General features: G+C 42.3%; 1 protein-coding gene across 8 annotated transcripts in view; it reads left to right on the top strand.

Annotated features, from left to right (window-relative positions):
* gtf2h1 (general transcription factor IIH, polypeptide 1) overlaps positions 1-22437 on the top strand; it is a 76404-nt gene that overhangs the window by 8549 nt on the left and 45418 nt on the right. For 4 of the 8 annotated variants that reach the window (XM_068046115.1, XM_068046114.1, XM_068046108.1 and 1 more), the window contains exons 2-8: positions 3848-3922; positions 6250-6426; positions 11978-12179; positions 12669-12831; positions 14465-14558; positions 15287-15436; positions 18563-18642. In XM_068046115.1, the coding sequence (XP_067902216.1) occupies positions 6273-6426; positions 11978-12179; positions 12669-12831; positions 14465-14558; positions 15287-15436; positions 18563-18642 (843 nt within the window). In that variant the 5' untranslated portion in view covers positions 3848-3922; positions 6250-6272. Of the gene's footprint in view, positions 1-3847; positions 3923-3951; positions 4019-6249; positions 6427-11977; positions 12180-12668; positions 12832-14464; positions 14559-15286; positions 15437-18562; positions 18643-22437 lie in introns of all 8 variants that reach the window. The other 4 variants (XM_068046111.1, XM_068046110.1, XM_068046113.1 and 1 more) reach the window with 2 other exon arrangements.

Below are 22437 nucleotides of genomic sequence, written 5' to 3'. Positions count from 1 at the left end.
AGTATGGAGTTGAACTGGAAGGTCAGCCGTGACCTTGTTGAATGGTGGAGCAGGCTCGATGGGCCAAATGGCTGACTGCTGCTCCTAATCTTTTGTTCTTATCTTCTAACTCCAAGAAAAGAACCTATTGGGGACTGCAAAAAGATGAACCTCAGAGGATCAATCTGGAGAGTGTTGAGCGTGTTAGTTGAGAAGATAACATAAGGTGTCAAACTCCAGGAAGATGTCCAGAAGGCCAAAGTTAAAAAGCTGAAAAGGGAATCTGGGTTGACCTGTGGACAGTAGCCTAGTCAGTCTTTAGAATCAGTGTGAATTTAGATAGGTCAGGAGCTGATTGATAGTGGGAAGTTGGGGCTGCCTAGCGTTCGAGGACAATGGGTGGATTTACATTTTATAAAAACTTCACTGGTTTTCAACAGCTATTCTGACTTTGTCTCTGATCTTTTACCCTTTTTATTTCACAAGGTTTCAATTTTTTCATCTTTCTTTGACTTATTTATTCTTTCACTTCTAGTTTTTAATTTTCTCTTCTCTCTTTCATTTCTGTTTTATATGTGACAGTTTTTTCAGTGAATGCCTCTGTTACTGTGCTGTCCCACTTTGTGGTAGTTTTTCATCCTGCAATATTGAGCAACAACCTTCCTGAAAAGGTGATAACTGTCAGTCTCTTAAACTGCATAGCACCATTGAGGAACTGGGTACACATCCCTCCCTTTGTAGCCTTTTTATAAACTGGAGAGGTTTTAACTTCACGATATTTGGAAACATACAGACCTTTCACCCAGGATTATCCCTGCATTGATCTCCACAGGCAAGCTGAAAATACAGCTTTGCCTTTCTCTCTTTGCCCATGTTGTCCTCATCTCTCTTGGGGTATGGGTCCACCAGTAGTTCCTGTTCTCCAGTATCATACCCAGGTAGCCATTCTTCATGCCTTGACCTTGATGGTGAGCGTATGGAACCATAGCAGGCATCACAGCCTAGTCCACTTCAGAGACCACAAACAGTCACATTGGTAGCTAAGTTTATGTGTTGTGTGCAATTTTTGGGTTTCAATTCATTTTGTTTAAATTAATCTCTATGCTGCTGATGGTCTCCCTCCACCCCTACACTGTGTGGCAGAACTGTAAGCCAGAGCAAATGCACATCACCAGGGAGTTTATTGCTCTTTATATCAGAGATAGCCTAATTACCAGCCTAAGATAAGTCTGAAACCAAAGTACTAGAATCTTTTATTCCAGGTCTGCTGTTAACAATGGCCTCGGCACTCTGGCTGGGGTGGGGTAGTCGGGAGGCAGTGGGCAGGGATGTACCTTCCAGATGTCCTGCTTCTGGTGCTGACGTTTGAGGACGGAATCTGACTGGGTTGTGTCATACTTCATGCATGAATTGCCTACTGACACTCATTGTGCCTCTTGTTTGATACTCATTAACTGTATAAAGACTTCTTTTCTCACTGTCTTAGTGACAATTGTAAATTGACTGACCCTGATCAGTGACTCCTGTACCAAAGGAAATAACATTTTCCTATTCATTCTGTCAAAGCCTTGCGTAATTTTAAAAGCTTCTATTACATCTTTGCTGAACCATCTCTGCTTCAGTAGAAATAGTTGCTGTGTCTCAAGGCTTGTCTCAAAACCATAGCTTTCCATTCCTGACATATTGCTGAGCCTACACTTTAATGTGCTTTCTATAAGGGGGCACCCAAAACTGCACATTGCCCTTTAACTGTACCCAAATAATGGTTTGTCCAAATTTATCATAACTACTTTATTATTGTACTCTTTTGCACCTTCATAATAAAACTTGGCATTTTTTAATGGCTTTTTCTACCTGTACCTACATTCTCAAGGCATTGGATCAGAATTTAATGGCTTAACTGCTGAAGGTGCCCTTGCCAGTTTAATTTCTGTGAGATCTTGCACTTTTGAAAATCCATGTAGACTACATCTACATCCTTCATCCAATCAGTCACTTCAGAAAAAAACTATTAAATTTGTGAAACATGACTGGCCGATAACACATCTGGATATTCTGGGTTAAATATTTCCTAACCTTATCTCAAATTGTGAATTCCAAAAGTTTGCCTACAACTGATGTTAGACTATTTTATGGTTGTCTTGTGAATCCTTTTCAATCTTGAACAGAGTTGTTACACTGGGTATTTTTCACTTCCACTGTATATTTGCATATCTGAGGAGGATTGGAAAACTGGCCAGAGCCTAGGCCATCACCTTTCTGACTTTTTTAAACAGCCAAGAGTATGTGTTATCAGAAGGTTGTGGATTCAATTCCTTCTCCATGACTTGAGGACAAAAATCTAGGCTGACACTTCAGTGCAGTACTGAGGTGAGAAACACAGGGTGTCATTTGTGAACCTGGAGCTGTGTAATACTTGGGTAGTTGCAGGTCTGTCACTGGTGGTGGAAGGACAGCTTTTGTATTAATATTGCATATTAATACTGCGCGATTCATAGTAAAACTTCCCAAGATGCTTCACAGGAATGTTATCAAACCAAATGTGATGCTAAACCATGTAAGGAGATATTAGGACAGGTGACTGCATCACTTTCTCGTCTGAATTTGTCTTGTTATGTTAAACAACAGACTACATACACATGCAGTTGTAACAGTACAGGATCAGGTCTTTATTAAGACACCATACTCACAATTCTTGTACGAGTGCTGCTATACAGTGATTCACTCCCACTTCTTTACTATTTTTACCTTTGATCACTGTATTCCATGCATACCATCAATATTTCATAGTGAAGTAAAGATACATGAAAGTTGCAACAGAATAACAAACATGGACGTGGCCCTTCTGATCTTTTCCATTCATTTTGTTGCCCTCTTTATTTGTGGAGATACATTTGGCTTAACCCTCTAAAATAGTACATAGCATACAATCTCATGCTCAACAGAAAACTGTTTTAACTCATCATGTGCTGGTCTCACAGACTTTCCAGGACATTGAGGTTCTTCGGTAGCGTGAACTTTTGTTTCCACAGTGACCAAAAGCTTGGTCAAAAAGATAGATCTTAAGGCGCGTCTTAAAGGAGTGAGAGGCAGGGAAGGAATTCCTGAACTTATGGCCTAGAAAACTGAAGGCATAGCCACCAATGGTGGAGGGACTAAAATCGGGGATGCGCAAGAGGCCAAATTGGAGGAGCCTGTAGATTTTGGAGAAATGTAGGACTGGAAGGGGTTACAGGAGGAGGGAAGGGCATAACCATGGAGAGATTTGAAAACAAGAATGAAGATTTTAAAATTGAGGCATTGCCAGACTAGAATAGTACATAAGAACTGTATCACATGCATTAAAGAGTGATCTTTTGTGTCCTATTGTATAGTAGTATTATTGCATTAAATAATCTTGATCAACAAATAGCCTGTGCTAGTTGCCTGGTGTTATGAAGTATTTCTTAGTTCAGAGGTTTCAGAGCATTGGAAGATGTGTTGAGGTTCTGGAAGAAAAAGGTTATATTCATTATATGTACTACCCTTGCCTTATACTCAAGCCACTTGGCAGATCCTATATCTTTCTCACCCCGCCCCCCCATCCATCCCCGTATCTGTCATTGAGGCAGTCCTAGATCTATCTTGTGTTATTTCTACATCACTGAGATTGTCCTATAACAATTATTCGTATATCCATGTTTTTTTCTCTTTTCTAATTGTCAGTGTCTTATCAGGCCTGAAAGAGTTGTTTATTCTGGTCCAGAGTGCAGAATCCTATTAGATTTCACTGAAAGTGTTTGATATAAGTGACATTGTCTCAGTTGGGCATTGAGCAGAAGTGCCTAAAATCTTTTCCTCATACAAACAATTTTGTTTTCCTCCCCAGTTCCCTTCATCGCACCTGAAGACGTTGCTGATGTTGAAGGTCAAAGGTTGTCTGCCCTTTGGTATCTCACTTCTGGTAAATGTCCATTCTTTACTTTATTTCAGCAGGCTGCTCATCTAAACCTGTTGCTGTACGTATATATTTTCCAGTGAAAGTCCCTGGATAGCAATTGTGAGTATTTTTTTTGTCTCTGGTCTGGAGATGTGCTGAGGCCAATTGTACTACCTCCATTGTTGTACCCAGTTCAGGTAATTCCATTTTCCTCCCTTTATTGGCAGTGCAGAATCTGCAGGGAGCACTGTATGTTGGTGCTCAGTGCCTCTAGGTCCAGAGTGTGGGACACCAACAAAGTTGTAAAGAGAAAACAACTTTGAACAAGAAGTGGTGATTAGGTAATTTCAAGCTTTGGATTCATAAGCCTGAAAATTGTAGTGGGGAGGGAAGACTGGGAGCAAAGAAATTCTAGGGTTTTAAGTACTTGAGAAAGAGTGAGTCAACATAGGACACTGTGTGGTGAATCATGTTTTCAATGCAGGGAGATGGAAGAGTGTATTTGCAGCTTATGATGAACAACAGAAAAAGGATCAGAAGAGCAATGATCTCTGTAGTAGAGGAGAAAGATTAGAATGGATGGAACACATTAGGGGCTGGTGTGAGAGGGATTACCAATCTCAGGGTAAACCTTTTCCTGATGCTGTAAACACTGTACATTTGTACCATTTCAGCTCGACCTGTTATTTTTCATTCAGGCCTTTGCACCATTAAACCAAACGAGATCTTTCATATTGTCAGCACTTAACAAAAATATTTTTTAAAAACCAAGGGTTGCATGAGAAAAATGAAAGAGCTATCCAGTTAATGGTTATTTTCCAAATTTTAAAAGAGCTGCTCTAGATGCCACCAGATTACTAAACCCATCAACTTTCCACTGTAGCATCTAGCTGTTTCTTAAATGGATCCAGTGATCTACTTTTAATCAGTTTTCCTAGCAGGATTATCTTTGGGTATACTTGAGAAGTAAAGACTTGTCCTAGCAGCGTTCTTTGATCTGCTCTAGGATGCTTCACTGTTGGAAGAAAGAGTATTGGTAATGAGGTTAGGACCAGGTTAAATAGTTTAGCAGCTGTTGGTATCCTGAAACAATTAGACTGGCTTACATTAGGCGTGTAAAACATTGGGAGCTATTTGAAGTCTGTACTTAGTTGGTCATAGAGTTATACAGCACAGAAACAGGCCCATCGTGTCCGTGCCGGCCATCAAGCATCTAACTATTCTAATCCCATTTTCCAGCACTTGGCCCGTAACATTGTGTGCTATGGCATTTCAAGTGCTCATCTAAATACTTCTTAAATGTTGTGAGGGTTCCTGCCTCTACCACCTCTTCAGGCAGTGCGTTCCAGACTCCAGCCACCCTCTGGGTGAAATTTTTTTTCCTCAAATCCCCTCTAACCCTCCTGCCCCTTATCTTAAATCTATGCCCCCTGGTTATTGACCCCTCTGCTTAAGGGAGAAAGTTTCTTCCTATCTAACCTATCAATGCCCCTCATAATTTTGTATACCTCAATCATGTCCCCCCTCAGCCTTCTCTGTTCGAAGGAAAACAACCCTAGCCTTTTCAGTCTCTTCATAGCTGAAATGCTCCAGCCCAGGCAACATCCTGGTGAATCTCCTCTGCACCCTCTCCGGTGCAATCACATCCTTCCTATAGTGTGGTGACCAGAACTGTATACCGTATTCCAGCTGTGGCCTAACTAGCATTTTATACAGCTCCATCATAACCTCCCTGCTCTTATATTCTGTGCCTTGGCTGATAAAGGCAAGTATCCCATATTCTTTCCTAACCACCTTATCTACCTGTGCTGCTGCCTTCAGTGATCTATGGACAAGTACACCAAGATCCCTCTGACCCTCTGTACTTCCTAGGGTCCTACCATCCATTGTATATTCCCTTGCCTTGTTAGTCCTCCCAAAATGCATCACCTCACACTTCTCAGGATTAAATTTCGTTTGCCACTGCTGTGCCCATCTTACCAGCCCATCTATATCATCCTGTAATCTAAGGCTTTCCTCCTCACTATTTATGACACCACCAACTTCCGTGTCATCTGCAAACTTACTTATCATACCTCCTATATTCACGTCTAAATCATTAATGTACGCTACAAACAGCAAGGGTCCCAGCACCGATCCCTGCGGTACACTACTGGTCACAGGTTTCCAAAAACAACCCTCGACCATCACCCTCTGCCTCCTGCCACAAAGTCAATTTTGGATCCACTTTGCCAAATTGCCCTGGATCCCATGGGCTCCTACCTTCTTAACCAATCTCCCAGACAAAATTGTTTTGTAGCCTCGAATGTATCATGTAAACTGAGTGCCATTAGTTTGCGTGTTCTTTGCAGAATCCACTCACAAACTGTTCGCTATGGCCACTTCATCAGAAGAGGTTCTGCTAATCGTGAAGAAGGTGCGGCACAAAAAACAGGATGGGGCCCTATACCTGATGGCAGAGCGTGTAGCATGGACACCAGAGGGGAAGGATCGCTTTGTCATTAGCCACATGTATGCAGATATCCGCTGTAAGTATTTTGGTCAGGGGAAGCCTGAAGCTGCTTGACATTGGCCTCTATTTTGGATCTGGATGCAAATCCAGTCCAATCTGATGGTATAAAAATCTCCTCTTCTGGCTGTAAGGATCTTGTGTTAAGTCAACGTTATAATATGAGTCCAATTCCTAGAAGCATTGGCCCATAGTACAGAACTGCCCCTAATTCTGCAGCAATTGCTGCTAAACTGGTTATCTTGCTTGGAGAGGCAACAGGATGGGAGACGTGTGGAATGGAAAATATCACACTGGAGCTGGACAATGCAGAAGGAGCTTTACTCTTTATATAATTCAGGTTGCAAATTTGTGAAAGGGACAATATTCGAAAGAATTTTTGCTGTGGGATGATTGCAGCATTACACATGTATTGAACAATGTAGTAGGTAATTTGTCTTTGTATCCTTTTGTATTATATATTTCTACCCAAAGAGACTTGAATTTCATATGAGCCTAAATGGAATTGTCTCAGTTTTTAGACTCTTCCTTACTAACAATACCACCATTCCTCCCCTGTTTATTTCTCTGACCCAGCTTGTAGTCATGCACTATAAGCTTTTTTTTGGTCTACAATTCTGAACATTTAAAAAAAAACTTCAGTATCTCCAGTATATTGTTGCAAACACTTCAATTTGTCTATTATATTGTGGGCGTCCAAGGGGAGGTGTCAGAGCTCTGGTGAACATCTGAGTGTTGAGCCCTGGTTGGCGTTCAGGGAAGGAGGTGTGGGAGTGGCAGAACCCTTGGAGGCAGGACTCCAGTGAAGTATTGAAAGGGATGCTACATTGTTGATGAGATGTTACTTGGAGGTCCTGTCTGTCTGCTGGATAAAGCATCAATAGAATTGCTGGGAAACTGGGAAGTGCATTGGTTTGGACATGCCTGGGACATAGTTTCAAATCCAGTCCAAACTACGTTAATGGGATGAAAATCTCCTCTCTCTGCTGGCTGTCCTATAAGAGCTGGGTTTTGGCACTCGTTTCAATTCAGAGTGATCAGGGAGCAGATTGATGGTGCAGGAAGCCATTCAAGTGCGGGGGAGGGGGGGGGGGGTGGTGCGAGTGGTGGTTGGGAGTGAAAATGAATGTGGTAGTGATAAGAGGACAGTATAGTCAGGGGAATAGATACTGTTTTCTGCAGCTACCTACCTGGTGCTAGGGTTAAAGACATCTCCTCGCGGCTGGAGATGAACTTGGAGTGGGAAAGGGAAGATTAGTTGTCGTAGTCCATGTGGGAACCAACCACATAGGTAGGACTAAGAATGGTGTTTTGAGACAGTTTGAGGAGTTAGGGTCCAAATTAAAATGCAGACCATCAAAGGAAATAATTGGCATAGGGCCAAGCAGATTAGAGAATTAAACGCGTGGCTCAAAGAGTGATGTGGAAGAAGGGGTTTCTAATGCAATTGTATCCTTTTTCAAATAAGGAGTCCAAAACTGTACCCAGAACTCCAGATCTGAAGCATTCAAAAAGGAATTAGCCAGTTATATGAAAAGGAAAAATGTGCAGGGTTATGGGGAGAAGGTAAGGGAATGGAACTGAGGGAGTTATTCTTTCAAAGAGCTGGTGTGGACATGATGGGCCAAATGGCCTCCTTCTACACTGTAACAATTCTGTGATTCATGGGGCACCACCGGTACTGGGGAAAGAGGGAGCTGTTCTCGTGGGATGGGCTCCACTTAAACCGGGGTGGGATCAGTGTCCTGATGAATCATATAACTAGGACTGTGGCTAGGACTTTAACCTAAAAGTTGGTTGGGGGGGATGTTGGGGGGGAAGTGGTAAGGTGAAGGGAGATGCAGAAATCTAAAGACAAAAGTCAAGGCAATAGAGCGGTGCAGCAATTTGGGTAATGACAAGTAGAGTGGGGCAGGAAGGGGCAGAGAGTTTAATGGTAATAGTGCATCAGCGAATAAGATCCATGCAAAGAATGGCAGTAAAAAACAATTAAAGGTTCTTTATCTGTGCACGAAGCATTTGCAGTAAGAGAGATGAACTAGCGACACAAACAGATAAATAGTTTATGTCTAATCACCATTACAGAGACGTGGTTACAAGGTGACATAGGTTGGGAAATAAATATTCCAGGGTACACAACATTTCAAAAAGACAGACAGAATGGAAAAGGAAGAGAAGTAGCCTCATAGTATAGGATGACGTAAGGACAATCATGAGAAAAGATCTTGGTTCAGAAGATCAGGAAGTAGGATCAGTATGGGTGGAGATTAGGAATAACCAGGGTCAGAGAATGCTGGTGGGAGTAGTTTATAGGCCCCTTAACAGTAGTTATACTGTTGGACAGAGCATTAAGCAAGAAATAATTGGAGCTTGTAACAAAGGCAATGAAATAATTGTTGGAGGCCTTAATCTTCATATAGACTGGACCAATCAAATTGGCAAAAGTAGTCTAGAAGATGAAATTGTAGAATGCTTTCGCGACAGCTTCCTGGAATAAAATGTTGTGGAACCAACTAGGGGCAGAGCTATTTTAGATTTAATATTGTGCAATGAGGCCATATTTAAGATCCTCTGGGAAAAAGTGATCTTAATACAGTTGAATTCCATGTTAAGTTTGAGAATGACATACTCCAGTCCCATAAAAGAATCTTGAACTTCAACAAAGCCAATTACATAGGTATGAGAGACAAGCTGGCTACAATTGATGGGGTAAATAGACTAAAAGGTATAGCGGTAAATAAACAGTGGGAAACATTTAAAGAGACAATTCAAGATGTCAAACAAAATACATTCCATGAAAAAAAAACTCAGCAAGACAGACCCTGGCTTACTAGGGAAGTTAAGAATAGTATTAGATTGAAAGAAGAGGCATATAATGTTGCAAAGAATAGTAGAAAGCCTGAGGATCATGAGTATTTTGGAAGCCAGCAAAGGGTCACCAAAAGTTGATTTTTTAAAAAAGGAAAAAAATAATATGTCAGTAAACTACCCAGGAATATAAAAACGGATTGTCAGAGCTATTACCAGTAAATAAAATGGAGAATAGCTAAAGTAAATGTTGATCCCTTAGAGGCAGACAGGAGAAATTATCATGAGGAACGAGGAAATGGCAGAGATGTTGAACAAATACTTTGTGTCTGTCTTCACAATAGAAGACGCAAATTACGTACCAGAAATAAAGGGTAACCAAGGGGCTAATAAGAGTGAGGAACTTAAGATAATTCATACCAGCTGCGAAAAAGTATTGGAGCAACTTAAGGGATTAATAACAGACAAATCCCTAGGACATGATGGCCTACATCCTAGGGTTCTAAAAGTGGTAGCTGCAGAGGTAGTAAATGCACTGGTTATGATTTTCCAAAATTCCCCAGATTCTACAACTATACTGGCATATTGGAAGTTAGCAAATGTGACACCGCTATTCAAGAAAGGACGAGAGCAAAAGGGAACCACAGGCCAGTTACCCTGTCATCAGTCATCTGGAAAATGCTGGAACATATTGTAAAGCAAGTCTTAACAATGCACTTAAAAAATCATGGTATGATCAGACAGAGCCAGCATGGTTTTACTAAAGGGAAATCCTCTTTGACAAATTGATTAGAGTTTTTTGAGGATATAACTAGTAGGGTAGATAAAGGGGAAACAGTAGATGTAGTATACCTGGATTTCCAAAAGACACTCAATAAGGTGCCACACAAAAGGCTAATACACAAGATAAGGGTGCATGGAATTGGGGGTAATGTATTAGCATGGATAGAGGATTGGTTAATGGACAGGAAGCAGAGAGTAGGGATGAAGGGGCCATTTTCAAGTTGGCATGCTGTAACATACCAGAGTGCCACAAGGATCAGTTCTGGGCCTCAGCTATTTACAATCTATACTAATGATTTAGATGAAGAGACCAAGAGTAATGTATCTAGGTTTGCTGACTATATAAAGCTAGGTGGAATGTAAGCTTTGAGGATGACACAGAGGCTGCAAAGAGATATAGACATGTTAAGTGAGTGGGCAACAAGATGGCAGATGGATTATAAAGTGTGGAAGTGTGAGGTTATTCACTTTGGTTCTAAGAAGGGAAAGGCAGAATATTTTTTAAAAGGTGTGAAACTTATAAATATTGATGTTCAGAGAGACTTGGTGTACTCATACAAGGAACACAAAATTAACATGCAGATACAGCAAGCGATTAGGAAGGCAAATGGCACGTTGGCCTTCATTGCAAGGGCATTGGAGTACAAAAATAAGGAAGTCTTGCTACAGTTGTACAGGGCTTTGGTGAGACCACACTTGGCGTACCGTGTGTAATTTTACCCTCCATGTTTAAGGAAGGATATACTTGTGTTGGAGGCAGTACATAGAAGGTTCACTAGATTGGTTCCTGGGAGGATAGAGTTGTCCTATGATGAGAGGCTGAGTAGATTGGGCCTATACTGTCTGGAGTTTGGAAGAATGAAAGATGATTTCATTGAAACATACAAGGTTCTGAAGGATTTGACAGGGTAGACACTGAGCGGTTGTTTCCCCTGGCTGGAGAATCCAGAACATCGGTCACAGTCTCAGGATAAAGGGTTGATCATTTAGGATTGAGATGAGGAGAAACATCTTCACTGAAAGGGTTGTGAATCTTTGGAATTTTCTACCCCCAGAGGGTTGTGGATGTCCATTGTTGAGTATATTTAAGGTTAAGATAGACAGACTTTTGGTCTCTCAGGAAATCAAGGGATGTGGGGAACGGAAGGGAAAGTGAAGTTGAGGAAGATAATCGACCATAATCATATTGAATGGTGGATCAGACTTAAGGGGCCTTATGGTCTACTCTTATTTCTTATGTTCTTAATTCCTACTGAGCATGCAGCTGCAGCACAGAACTATACTTAATACAGCTCCAAATGTCAGCCTCACTCAGGGAGGTCACAGGATGAGGAAGGTGTAGGAAATGGGAAGACTGTAGGTCAGTAGGTTATTGCTTTGCTGCAGTTGTGGCTGAGGCACCTGGCTGGGGCGGAGTAGAGAGAACTTTGCTTTGCATCTGGCTGAGCTTTACCTGCTCTGTGATATTCTGATATAAATTCTTTAAGATCACTATTTGTTTTCCATTTCTGGGACTTGAAATTCAGCCAAGATTGTGGATGTTCACTTTCTGCTGCTCTCGGGCTGAAATAATTTGGTTTCAATCTAGTTTGTGGTGAATATGGGGCCTTTTATACAATTCAGTCTTCAAATCAGCACCTATTGGTGCTAGACTGGCAGTCTCATTCAGTCCAAAGGGTACCTGGTTTGGGAATTGGAAACTGGTACATTGCTGCAACAGGGGATGTTCTAACTTGCCTGGGAGCCTTTGATGCTGACATTGAACACTTCAATGGCACGTGTTTCATTCCCCAGCTTTCAAACTCCTAACCTTGATGAACAGAAAATTCATTAAAAATTAGTTGTAGAAGTTTCTCAATGCTAGTTAATCTTTTGTCCCATTATGTGCTCTACATTAGCTCTACATGAGATCAATAAATTGAAATGTCCTCTTGTAGGAATATAATCAATCTGAATTCACAATGTTGGTTGAATTCCAGGTCAGAAGATCAGCCCTGAAGGGAAAGCAAAAGTTCAGCTTCAGCTGATTTTACATACAGGTGACACTACGATCTTCCATTTCACCAATGATAACAGTGCTAGTGCAGCAGCCAAAGACCGTGATGCTGCAAAGGAATTGCTCCAACAGCTGCTTCCCAAGTTCAAGAAAAAAGCAAACAAGGAACTGGAAGAAAAAAACAGGTACAGGGAGGAAAAATACAGAACATTTTTGAAACTTCTTCAAACATAAGTATAGATTCAGCTGTCCAGTGTGGAGACATTCAGTAAATTCCATTGTACTGATCTAGTTGAGGGCTTCATAGAATATAGGTTTGACCCCAAAACTGGATTACTATTTAAAATTCGTTGACAAGAAATTTTATTCGTCCTGCTGGTGAATTTTCTTGCTGTGCGTGATACTGTGTTTCTGCTTGAAGATCAGCGCAGGTGGCTCAGGTTTTTAAGGTGTTATGTGACTGAACCATACAAGTCAGATGATCCCAGGTTGAGTTCCCATTCAATTAGGCAGTCTTAGCCAGGAGAGCAGTTGCTGAGGGTGCTTTCACTGCCCTTGTGCTAAGTAGGCACTAGGTAACAAAGAAACCCAAAGAAAGAGCCATCTTTCCAGTGTTGCATTCAAACACTGCCATCCATTGATTAACCTGAACTCTAGTGTTTCTCTATTTTTAGGATGCTTCAGGAGGACCCAGTTCTCTTTCAACTCTATAAAGACTTGGTTGTGAGCCAAGTAATCAGTGCCGAGGAATTCTGGGTCAACCGTCTGACTGGAAATTCCATGGATAACTCTGTGTCCAGTAACAAGCAGGATATTGGAATCTCTGCTGCATTCCTGGTGAGGGTTTATTGTGGGCCTAGTGTGAGACAGCCCATTGCAAGCTTTCAGTCTGTTACCTTTGCATGTTTGTGTTGCAGTATATGCTGTTTGCACAGCTTGTTTTCTACTTGGCGCATATGTTTGGTTTATGTTCTTGACGAATGGAAGATTAACTGGGTTCTTATTAATGTTCTTAATTCAACATTGAATGATAAAAGAAAAGCTATATTTATTAGTCAACAGCTATATATGTATGTGTGCTTGGTTTGCATGTGTGTTTGTCCCCTCCTGTTGATCAGTTTTATACCTGTACTTTATTTACCCACCTTTGATCCATATCAATGATATCCTTACCTTAAAAAAAACTGTCAATCTCAGTGGTTAATTTTTTTTATTATCCCTGCATCCACAGGCTTTTGGGGGAGAGAGAGTTCCAGATTTCCACTGGAATATTAGTTCCTCATTTCACTCCTGAATAGCCTAGCTCAAATTTTACAGTTATGCCCCATGTTCTGGAATCACACACCAGAAGAAATAGCTCCACTGTATCTACCCTATTGAATCTCTATTATTTGAAACAACTCAGATTCACCTTCAACTTTCTAAACTCTACAAAATACAAACCAATTTTATGCAACCTTTAATCCTTTGCATAAAATATGGGGAAATGGTGGCGCAGTTGTCATATCACTGAACCCGTAATCCAGAGGCCCAGTCTGATGCCCTGGGGACATGGGTTCAAATTCCACCAAGGCAACTGGTGAAATTTAAATTTAATTAATAAATTCAAGTAATTAATTTTAAAAATCTGGAATTGAAAGCTAGTCTCAACAATGGTGCCATGAAACTATCATCACTTGTAAAAGCCCATCTGGTCACTAATGTCCTTTCGGGAAGGAAATATGTCCTTACCTGGTCTGGCCTACATGTGACTTCAGACCTGCAGCAATGTGGTTGACTCTTAACTGCCCTCTGAAATGGCCTAGTAAGCCACTCCGTTGTCAAAGACAGTTAAGGATGGGCAACCAATGCTGGCCTTGTCAGCAAGGCCCACATCCCATGAAAGAATAAGAAATGCAAAGTGACTGAATATCCATTGTACTCCATCCAAGGCCAAACTATCCCTCCTGAAGTGTGCTGCCCAGATGTGAATGCAGTACTCCAGATGGGTGTCACCCAACCTAGAGCCTTGGAGTGTGTGGGAGTGGCATGGCTGGGAGGAGGGGTGAGGATTGTGGGAATGTCAGGGCGGAGGGTATAGGAGTGTCGGGGCTGGGGGTCAGAGAGTGTGGGAGTGTCGGGGCCAGGCAGGAGGGAAGTGTGGGAGTGTCGGTGCTTGTACTGGGTCAGGGAGTGTGTGAGTGTTGGGGCTGGGGCAAGGGGAGGGAAGTGAGTGTCGGTGCTCGTGCAGGGGCAGGGAGGGTGGGAGTGTCGGGGTGGGTGGGGTGATAGTGCTACTTGGAATGTAGAAGTATCGAGGCAGGAATTTGGGTTTGAGTGTGAGCATATGTCAGTGTCTGCAAAGTCTCACTATTTTATAGAAATAAATTTATTTTTCATAACCCTGAATATTTCAATCCAGTTTGAAATAACCATTTGAGAATGCATACTGTAAGATCAGTTGTGTAAGTGTGTCCTGCTTTCCTCACAGGCAGACATCCGACCACAGACTGATGGCTGTAATGGCCTCAGGTATAATCTGACCTCTGACATCATCGAGTCAATTTTTAGGACCTATCCTGCAGGTGAGTATGACATCAACAGAAAGCTTATGAATATGGGTCGGGCACATCAGGGGTTTTGAGGAGCATGTCTGCTAAAGTTAAATAATCAGGGGCAGAGCAGTCACTGTATCTGATCCAGACAATTGTGTGAACCTTTTATTTTATTTGACACCCCACACTTCAGAATGTAAAGCTCAGCTGTCTGATTCTGTCAGATAGGAAGATGGGCAAAGAACGTTAACTGGGGCATCTGTACCTCCGAGTACAGATATTTTATGCTAAAATTGCTGTTGTAAAAACCTGGATGCTCTGTAACTGAAAGGGCATATCAATGGCACCTACTCACAGACTATTAATTCAGAGGTGCTGATCAATAATACATAATGCTTTTTACTAAACTACATACAGCGTATTTTCCTGTCATTCATAATATATAAAGTAAGCTAATTGCAAGTCACGTGGTTCTATGTGGAGTTTATTTGTTGCAATTCCACAGACACCAGCTACTCTTTGGTACTTTGCCCAAGTGCCTTTGATTAGGTGTGAGTCTGTATTGTGGGAAGCGTCACAGCCTAGCCTAAGGCTGACATGCATAACATCTACATATGCGCACTTTCCACCAAGCATCACCAGATAGCTGTTAAGGAGCAAGAACTCTGGCTAATTTCCCCCTACTTAAGTGATCAGGTGCAGAGCAGTCACCGTGTCAGATCCAGGCGATTGTATGAACCTCTTATTTTGTTTGACAGTGAAACAGAAGTATGCAGAGAACGTTCCTCACAATATGACTGAGAAGGAATTCTGGACCCGCTTCTTTCAGTCTCACTACTTCCATAGGGACAGGATCAATGCTGGCTCCAAGGATCTCTTCTCTGAGTGTGCCAGGATCGATGAAAAAGGTGAGCCTTAAACTTAAAGCAGAAACTTAACAAGATGGATAAACAGGGCTGAGTATATGCATCTGCACATAGATTAAATGCTGTCCGTATTTTTTAATTCATTCATGGGATGTCGGCGTCACTGGCAGAGCCAGCATTTATTGCCCAGACTTAATTGCCCTTGAGAAGGTGGTGGTGAGCTTTTGCCTTGAACAGCTGCAGCCCATGTGATATAGGTACACTCACAATGCCACTAGCAAGGGAGTTCTAGGAGTTTGATCCTACGACAATGAAGGAATGGCGGTGTAACTTGGAGGGGAACTTGCAGGTGGTGTTCCCATGAGTCTGCTGCCCTTGTTTGTCTTAGTGGTAGAGGTCGCGAGTTTTGAAGATGCTGTCGAATGAGCCTTGGCGAGTTGCTGCGGTGCATCTTGTAGATGGTACACGCTGCTGTCACTGTGCGTCGGTAGTGGAGGGAGTAAATGTTTAAGGTGGTAGATGGAGTGCCAATCAAGTGGGCTGTTTTGTCCTGGATGCTGTCAAGCTTCTTGAATGTCGTTGAAGCTACACTCATCTGGGTAAGTGGGGAGTATTCCATCACAAACTTGACTTGTGACTTGTAGATGGTGGACAGGCTTTGGGGAGTCAGGAGATGAGTTATCCCTCACCTGCTGTTGTCACCACAGTATTTATGTGGCTGGTCCAGCTAAGTTTCTGGTCAATGGTAATCCCAAGGACATTGATGGTGGGGATTCAGCGATGGTAATATCATTGAAGGAGAGATGGTTAGATTCTCTCTTGTTGGAGATGATCATTGCCTGGCACTTGTGTGGTGCGAATGTTACCTGCCACTTATCAGCCTCAGTCTGAATATTGTCCAGGTCTTGTTGCAGCGGATGGGATACTTCATTATTTGTGGAGTTAGAATGGGACTGAATACTGTGCAATCACCAGTGAACATCCCCATACCAGACCTTATGATGAAGGGAAAGTCATTGATGAAGCAGCTAAAGATGGTTGGACCTAGGATACTGCCCTGAAGAACTCCTGCAGTACTGTTCTGGGGCTGAGATGATTGGCCTCCAATAACCACAATCATCTTTTGTACTAGGTATGACTCCAGCCAGTGGAGAATTTTCCCTCTGATTCCCATTGACTTCAATTTTACTAGGGTCCACACCAGGTCAAATGCAGCCTTGATGTCAAGGGCGGTCACTCTTACCTTACCTCTGGAATTCAGCTGTTTTATCCATGTTTGGACCAGGGCAGGAATGAGATCTGGAGCTGAGTTATCCTGGAAGAAATCAAACTGAGCATCAGTTATTGCTGCGTAAGTGTCACTTAGTAGCACAGTCAATGACACCTTCTATTGCTTTGATTGAGAATAGACTGATGGGTTGGTAATTGGCCAGGTTGGATTTGTCTTTCTTTTTAAAAACAGGTCAAATTGGGCAATTTTCCGCATTGTCAGTGCTGTAGCTATATTAGCTTGGCTAGGGCCGCTGCTCGTTCTGGAGTACAAGTCTTTGGCAATGCAGACGGGATGTATCAGGACCCGTAGCCTTTGCTGTATCCAGTGCGCTCAGTCATTTGATAATACATGGAGGGGTAGCTGCCAGGCCAGGAAATCTGTTTGACTCTTTTGATTAGTAAATATTGATTCTCCTTAATGTACGCGATGATTATTTAACCAGGAAGGCATGACAGATCAGTGGAGTCTGATCTGTCCATATCAGTCATGCTTACATATGTACAATTACTGGATATTGATCATTCACAGGAACCGTGGGCGATTGATCCCAACCTGGGCTGAATCGAATTGTAGTTGATTGAAATTAGTAGACCCTTGCTCTGAGCTGTTTTGTTCTGTCAGAGAGTCTGAAGTTTCTCCTAGCAAGGTTTTTGATGGTTTGGTGTTCTCATCCGCAAATGCATGAGAGTTTGAATTATAAATCAGATGTTACCAGGATATGTATTGCTGGGCCCCTTGTGGCTACTCCCATATAACAACCTCTCATTTTTGTTATTTGTATTGTGACGGAAAATCCACATGCCAAATGGAAAATATTAGTTTCATCATATGGAACTCTGCCTGAGACTTTTTTTTACTAGACATTATTACAAATAACTTTTAAAAACCAGAACAGAACAGCTAAAGATGGCCACGCACAATTTGCATATGAGAAGCCAAAGGCCGGTTGGGAGACAGAGGTGATTGCCCAGTCTAGCCAGAACAATAGGGGTGCTCTCTGATTCAATCACCTGGAATGGTTTTGTCAATGTTGATTGTCAAAAGCCATCGGCACCCATTGAATTTGAAAGAGCCAACTCCCCCACCACCCCCCCCCACCCCCAACCACGTATGTCTGAATAACCTTCAAAGGTCATTCCAGAAAGTTCTGTTGCAAAGAGGTGGTCACATGACATGCTACCTGTGTAACTCTGAGAGTTTGTGATTTATGCCTCAGAAAGCAGACAGTAACTGAACTCCAAGGAAGAAAGCACCTCTCTCTCTCTCTCTCTCCCTCTCCAGCAAAGTCGCAGAGGAGCCTCAACTGCAGCTAAACCTCAAATCTACAGATCCTCACAGTCATCAACAAAGAGGACAGATAAAGCCTCTCTTCAGCCTTCCGGAACCAGAGAAGCAAACCCAAATTGTACATGTGGCCCAGCGAGGACTTCAAGACTTCAATTTCAACTAAGAACACTGGGACTATACTTTCGTATTTAAATTCCATTTTATTAAGGACTCTATTCCAACCTCCCAACTCTGCCTTTTCCCCTTTGTAGCTATTTGTGTATGTATGTGCCTCTCGTATGAATGTGAGCATGGCTGCGTTGCGTATTTTAGTAATTTTAACCGGTTTAGAGTGATAAGGTTAATAAAACTTACATCTTGTTTAAACTCAAGAAATTCTGTCTGGTTCATTTGCAAGTATATATTAGAGTAACAGGAGCAAGTGCTCACTGAGCTGGTAAGCTAAATCACTGTATTTAAAAGATAAACCCTGTTGCGGTCAAACCAGAGAAGGGGCAAAAGGACAGCCTGAAACCTCTTCCTCACCTGGTCATAACAGTATTGTGCTCTTCAGTATTGGTGCTACTGTGTCTGAGAGAAAATGCTCTGATATTTTTCTCTTTGGTTAGGTTTGAAGACTCTGGTTAGTCAGGGGGTGAGGAACCCTCTAGTGGATTTGACATCGTTGGAGGACAAATCACTGGGTGAGGTGAGCATTACTTTGTGTCAATGGTGCAACAGGACATGTGAATAATGTGTACTGTCTGACATGCAATGCACTGCATATAGCAGGTGCTTTAGTGTTTAAGGGATTTGGTGGCGAATGGTATAACAAGTAGTGGGAAAGGCAGGAGGCAGCTGTGCAGCTAACTATACCAGTCCTGTTGATAACAACTTGGAAAATAGTGAGATCAATCTGCGTGTGCAGTTCCAAATCGTGATTCCGTTTTTTCCCTTTCAAGGTTCCAGCTATTCACCTTGCTCAGAGAGTACTCTTGGGAGTATCCGTTATTTCCTCCCTGACTTCATTTAACTGCCTGGAATACAATCCGTCCGGTCCTGGTGATTTATCCACTTTCAAGGATGTCAGACCCTCTGGTACTTCCTCTCTCATTATGCTTATCGTATCTGATTTTTCACACTCCTCCTCTTTAACTACAATGTCTGCATCGTCCCTCCCCTTTGTGAAGACAGAGACAAAGTACTCATTAAGAACCCTGCCCACATCTTCTGCATCCACGCATAAGTTACCTTGTACATCTCTGATAGGGCCTACCCTTCCCTTAGTTACCCTCTTGCTCTTAATGTACTGATAAAACATCTTTGGGTTTTCCTTGATTTTATCTGCCAATATTTTTTCATGTCCTCTCTTTACTTTCCTAATTTCCTTTTTTACTTCACCCCTGCACTTTTTATACTCCTCTATGCTTTCTAAAGTTTTAAGTTTTTTGTGACTGTCATAAGCTTTTTTTTTCTGCTTAATCTTATCCTGTATGCTTTTAGATAACCAGGGGGCTCTAGATTTGGCAGTACCACCCTTTTTCTTTGTGGGGACATGTCTACACTGTGCCCATAGAATCTTGCTTTTGAATGCCTCCCACTGATTTTCCTTCAAGTAGCTGTATCCAGTCCACTTTCGCTAGATCATCTCTCAGCTTCGTAAAATTTGCCTTTCCAAAATTTAGAACTTTTACTCCTGTTCTATCCTTGTCCTTTTCCATAATATACTAAATCTAACTCTATTATGGTCACCCACTGCTACTTCATCCACTTGTCCAGCTTCATTTCCTAAGGGTAATTCTAGAATTGTGCTCCCTCTCGTTGGGCTTGTTATATGCTGGCCAAAAAAGTTCTCTTGAATGCAGTTCATGAATTTTGTGTCCTCTGTGCCCTTCACACTGTTTGTATCCCAGTTGATATTAGGGTAGTTGAAATCCCCAACTATTATTATAAAAGCAAAATACTGCACATGCTGGAAATCTGAAATAAAAACAAGAAATGCTGGAAATACTCAGCAGGTCTGGCAACATCTGTGGAGAGAGAAGCAGAGTTAACATTTCAGGTCAGTGACCCATATGGCCTCTTTTGATGGTTTATTTACCATATTGTCCCTCCTCACAGCTGTTATTGTTTCTTTAACCAATAATGCTACACCCCCTCCTTTTTTATCCTCCTCTCTATCCTACCCAGGACCCTTTGGACATCAACACTTCACATTCTCTCCCCATTTAAGAAATACTCTATTTCTGTTTGTCCTATCAAAATTGGATAATTTCGCATTTTTTCACATTATATTCCATCTGCCATGTTCTTGCCCACTCACCTAGCCTATCTAAATCTCCTTGAAGCCTTTTTGCATCCTCCTCATAACTCTCATTCCCACCTAGTTTTGTGTCATCTGCAATCTTGGCAATATTACATTTGGTCCCCACATCCAAATCATTAATATATTGTGAATAACTGGGGCCCAAGCACTGATCCTTGCGGTACCCCACTAGTCACAGTCTGCCAACCTGAAAATGACTTGTTTATTCCTACTCTCTGTTTTCTGTCCATTAACAAATTCTCAATCCATGCCAGTATATTACCCCCAATTCCATGTGCTCTAATTTTATTTGCTAACCTCTTGTGTGGGACCTTTATCAAAGTCTGCCATGAGGGACCTTGTCAAAGGCTTTACTGAAGTCCATGTAGACAACATCCGCTGCCCTTCCTTCATCAATCATCTTCATCACTTCCTCAAAAAACTCGATCAAGTTAGTGAGACACGATCTCCCCTTCACAAAACCATGCTGCCTCTCGCTAATAAGTCCATTTGTTTCCAAATGGGAATAAATCCTGTCCCGAAGAATCCTCTCCAATAATTTCCCTACCACCTTCTGAAAGCCTTCTGAAAAACCAAATGCACCACATCCACTGGTTCCCCCTTATCTGTTCTGCTAGTTACATCCTCAGTTACATCAGGTTTGACAAAGAACAGTACAGCACAGGAACAGGCCATTCGGCCCTCCAAGCCTGTGCCGATCTTGATGCCTGCCTAAACTAAAACCTTCTGCAATTCCGGGGACTGCTTCCCTCTATTGCCATCCTATTCATGTATTTGTCAAGATGCCTCTTAAATGTCACTATCGTATCTGCTTCCACCACCTCCCCCGGCAGCAGTTTCCAGGCACTCACCACCCTCTGTGTAAAGAACTTGCCTCACACATCCCCTCTAAACTTTGCCTCTTGCGCCTTAAACCTATGTCCCCTAGTAACTGACTCTTCCACCCTGGGAAAAAGCTTCTGACTATCCACTCTGTCCATGCCGCTCATAACTTTGTAAACCACGATCATGTCGCCCCTCCACCTCCATCGTTCCAGTGAAAACAATCCGAGTTTATCCAACCTCTCCTCATAGCTAATGCCCTCCAGACCAGGCAACATCCTGGTAAACCTCTTCTGTACCCTCTCCAAAGCCTCCACGTCCTTCTGGTAGTGTGGCGACCAGAATTGCACGTAATATTCTAAGTGTGGCCTAACTAAAGTTCTGTACAGCTGCAGCATGACTTGCCAATTTTTATACTCTATGCCCAGACCGATGAAGGCAAGCATGCCGTGTGCCTTCTTGACTACCTCATCCACATGCGTTGCCACTTTCAGTGACCTGTGGACCAGTACTCCCAGATCTCTCTGCCTGTCAATACTCCTCAGGGTTCTGCCATTTACTGTATACTTCCCACCTACATGAGATCTTCCAAAATGCATTACCTCACATTTGTCCAGATTAAACTCCATCAGCCATTTCTCCGCCCAAGTCTCCAACCGATCTATATCCTGCTGTATCCTCTGACAATCCTCATCACTATCCGCAACTCCACCAACCTTTGTGTCATCTGCAAACTTACTAATCAGACCAGCTACATTTTCCTCCAAATCATTTATATATACTACAAACAGCAAAGATTCCAGCACTGATCCCTGCGGAACAACACTAGTCACAGCCCTCCATTCAGAAAAGCACCCTTCCACTGCTACCCTCTGTCTTCTATGACCGAGCCAGTTCTGTATCCATCTTGCCAGCTCACCTCTGATCCCATGTGACTTCACCTTTTGTACCAGTCTGCCATGAGGGACCTTGTCAGAGGCTTTACTGAAGTCCACATAGACAACATCCACTGCCCTTCCTTCATCAATCATCTTCGTCACTTCCTCAAAAAACTCAATCAACTTAGTGAGATACGACCTCCCCTTCACAAAACCATGCTGCCTCTCGCTAATAAGTTCATTTGTTTCCAAATGGGAGTAAATCCTTTCCCGAAGAATCCTCTCTAATAATTTCCCTACCACTGACGTAAGGCTCACCGGCCTATAATTTCCTGGATTATCCTTGCCATCCTTCTTAAACAAAGGAACAACATTGGCTATTATCCAGTCCTCTGGGACCTCACCTGTAGCCAATGAGGATACCAAGATTTCTGTCAAGGCCCCAGCAATTTCTTCCCTTGCCTCCCTCAGTTTTCTG

This window comes from Heterodontus francisci, chromosome 14, assembly GCF_036365525.1.
Source record: "Heterodontus francisci isolate sHetFra1 chromosome 14, sHetFra1.hap1, whole genome shotgun sequence".
Taxonomy (NCBI): Eukaryota; Metazoa; Chordata; class Chondrichthyes; order Heterodontiformes; family Heterodontidae; genus Heterodontus; species Heterodontus francisci.
The sequence above is the reverse complement of the archived record's forward strand: the minus strand, read 5'-3'. Positions and strand labels throughout refer to the sequence as shown.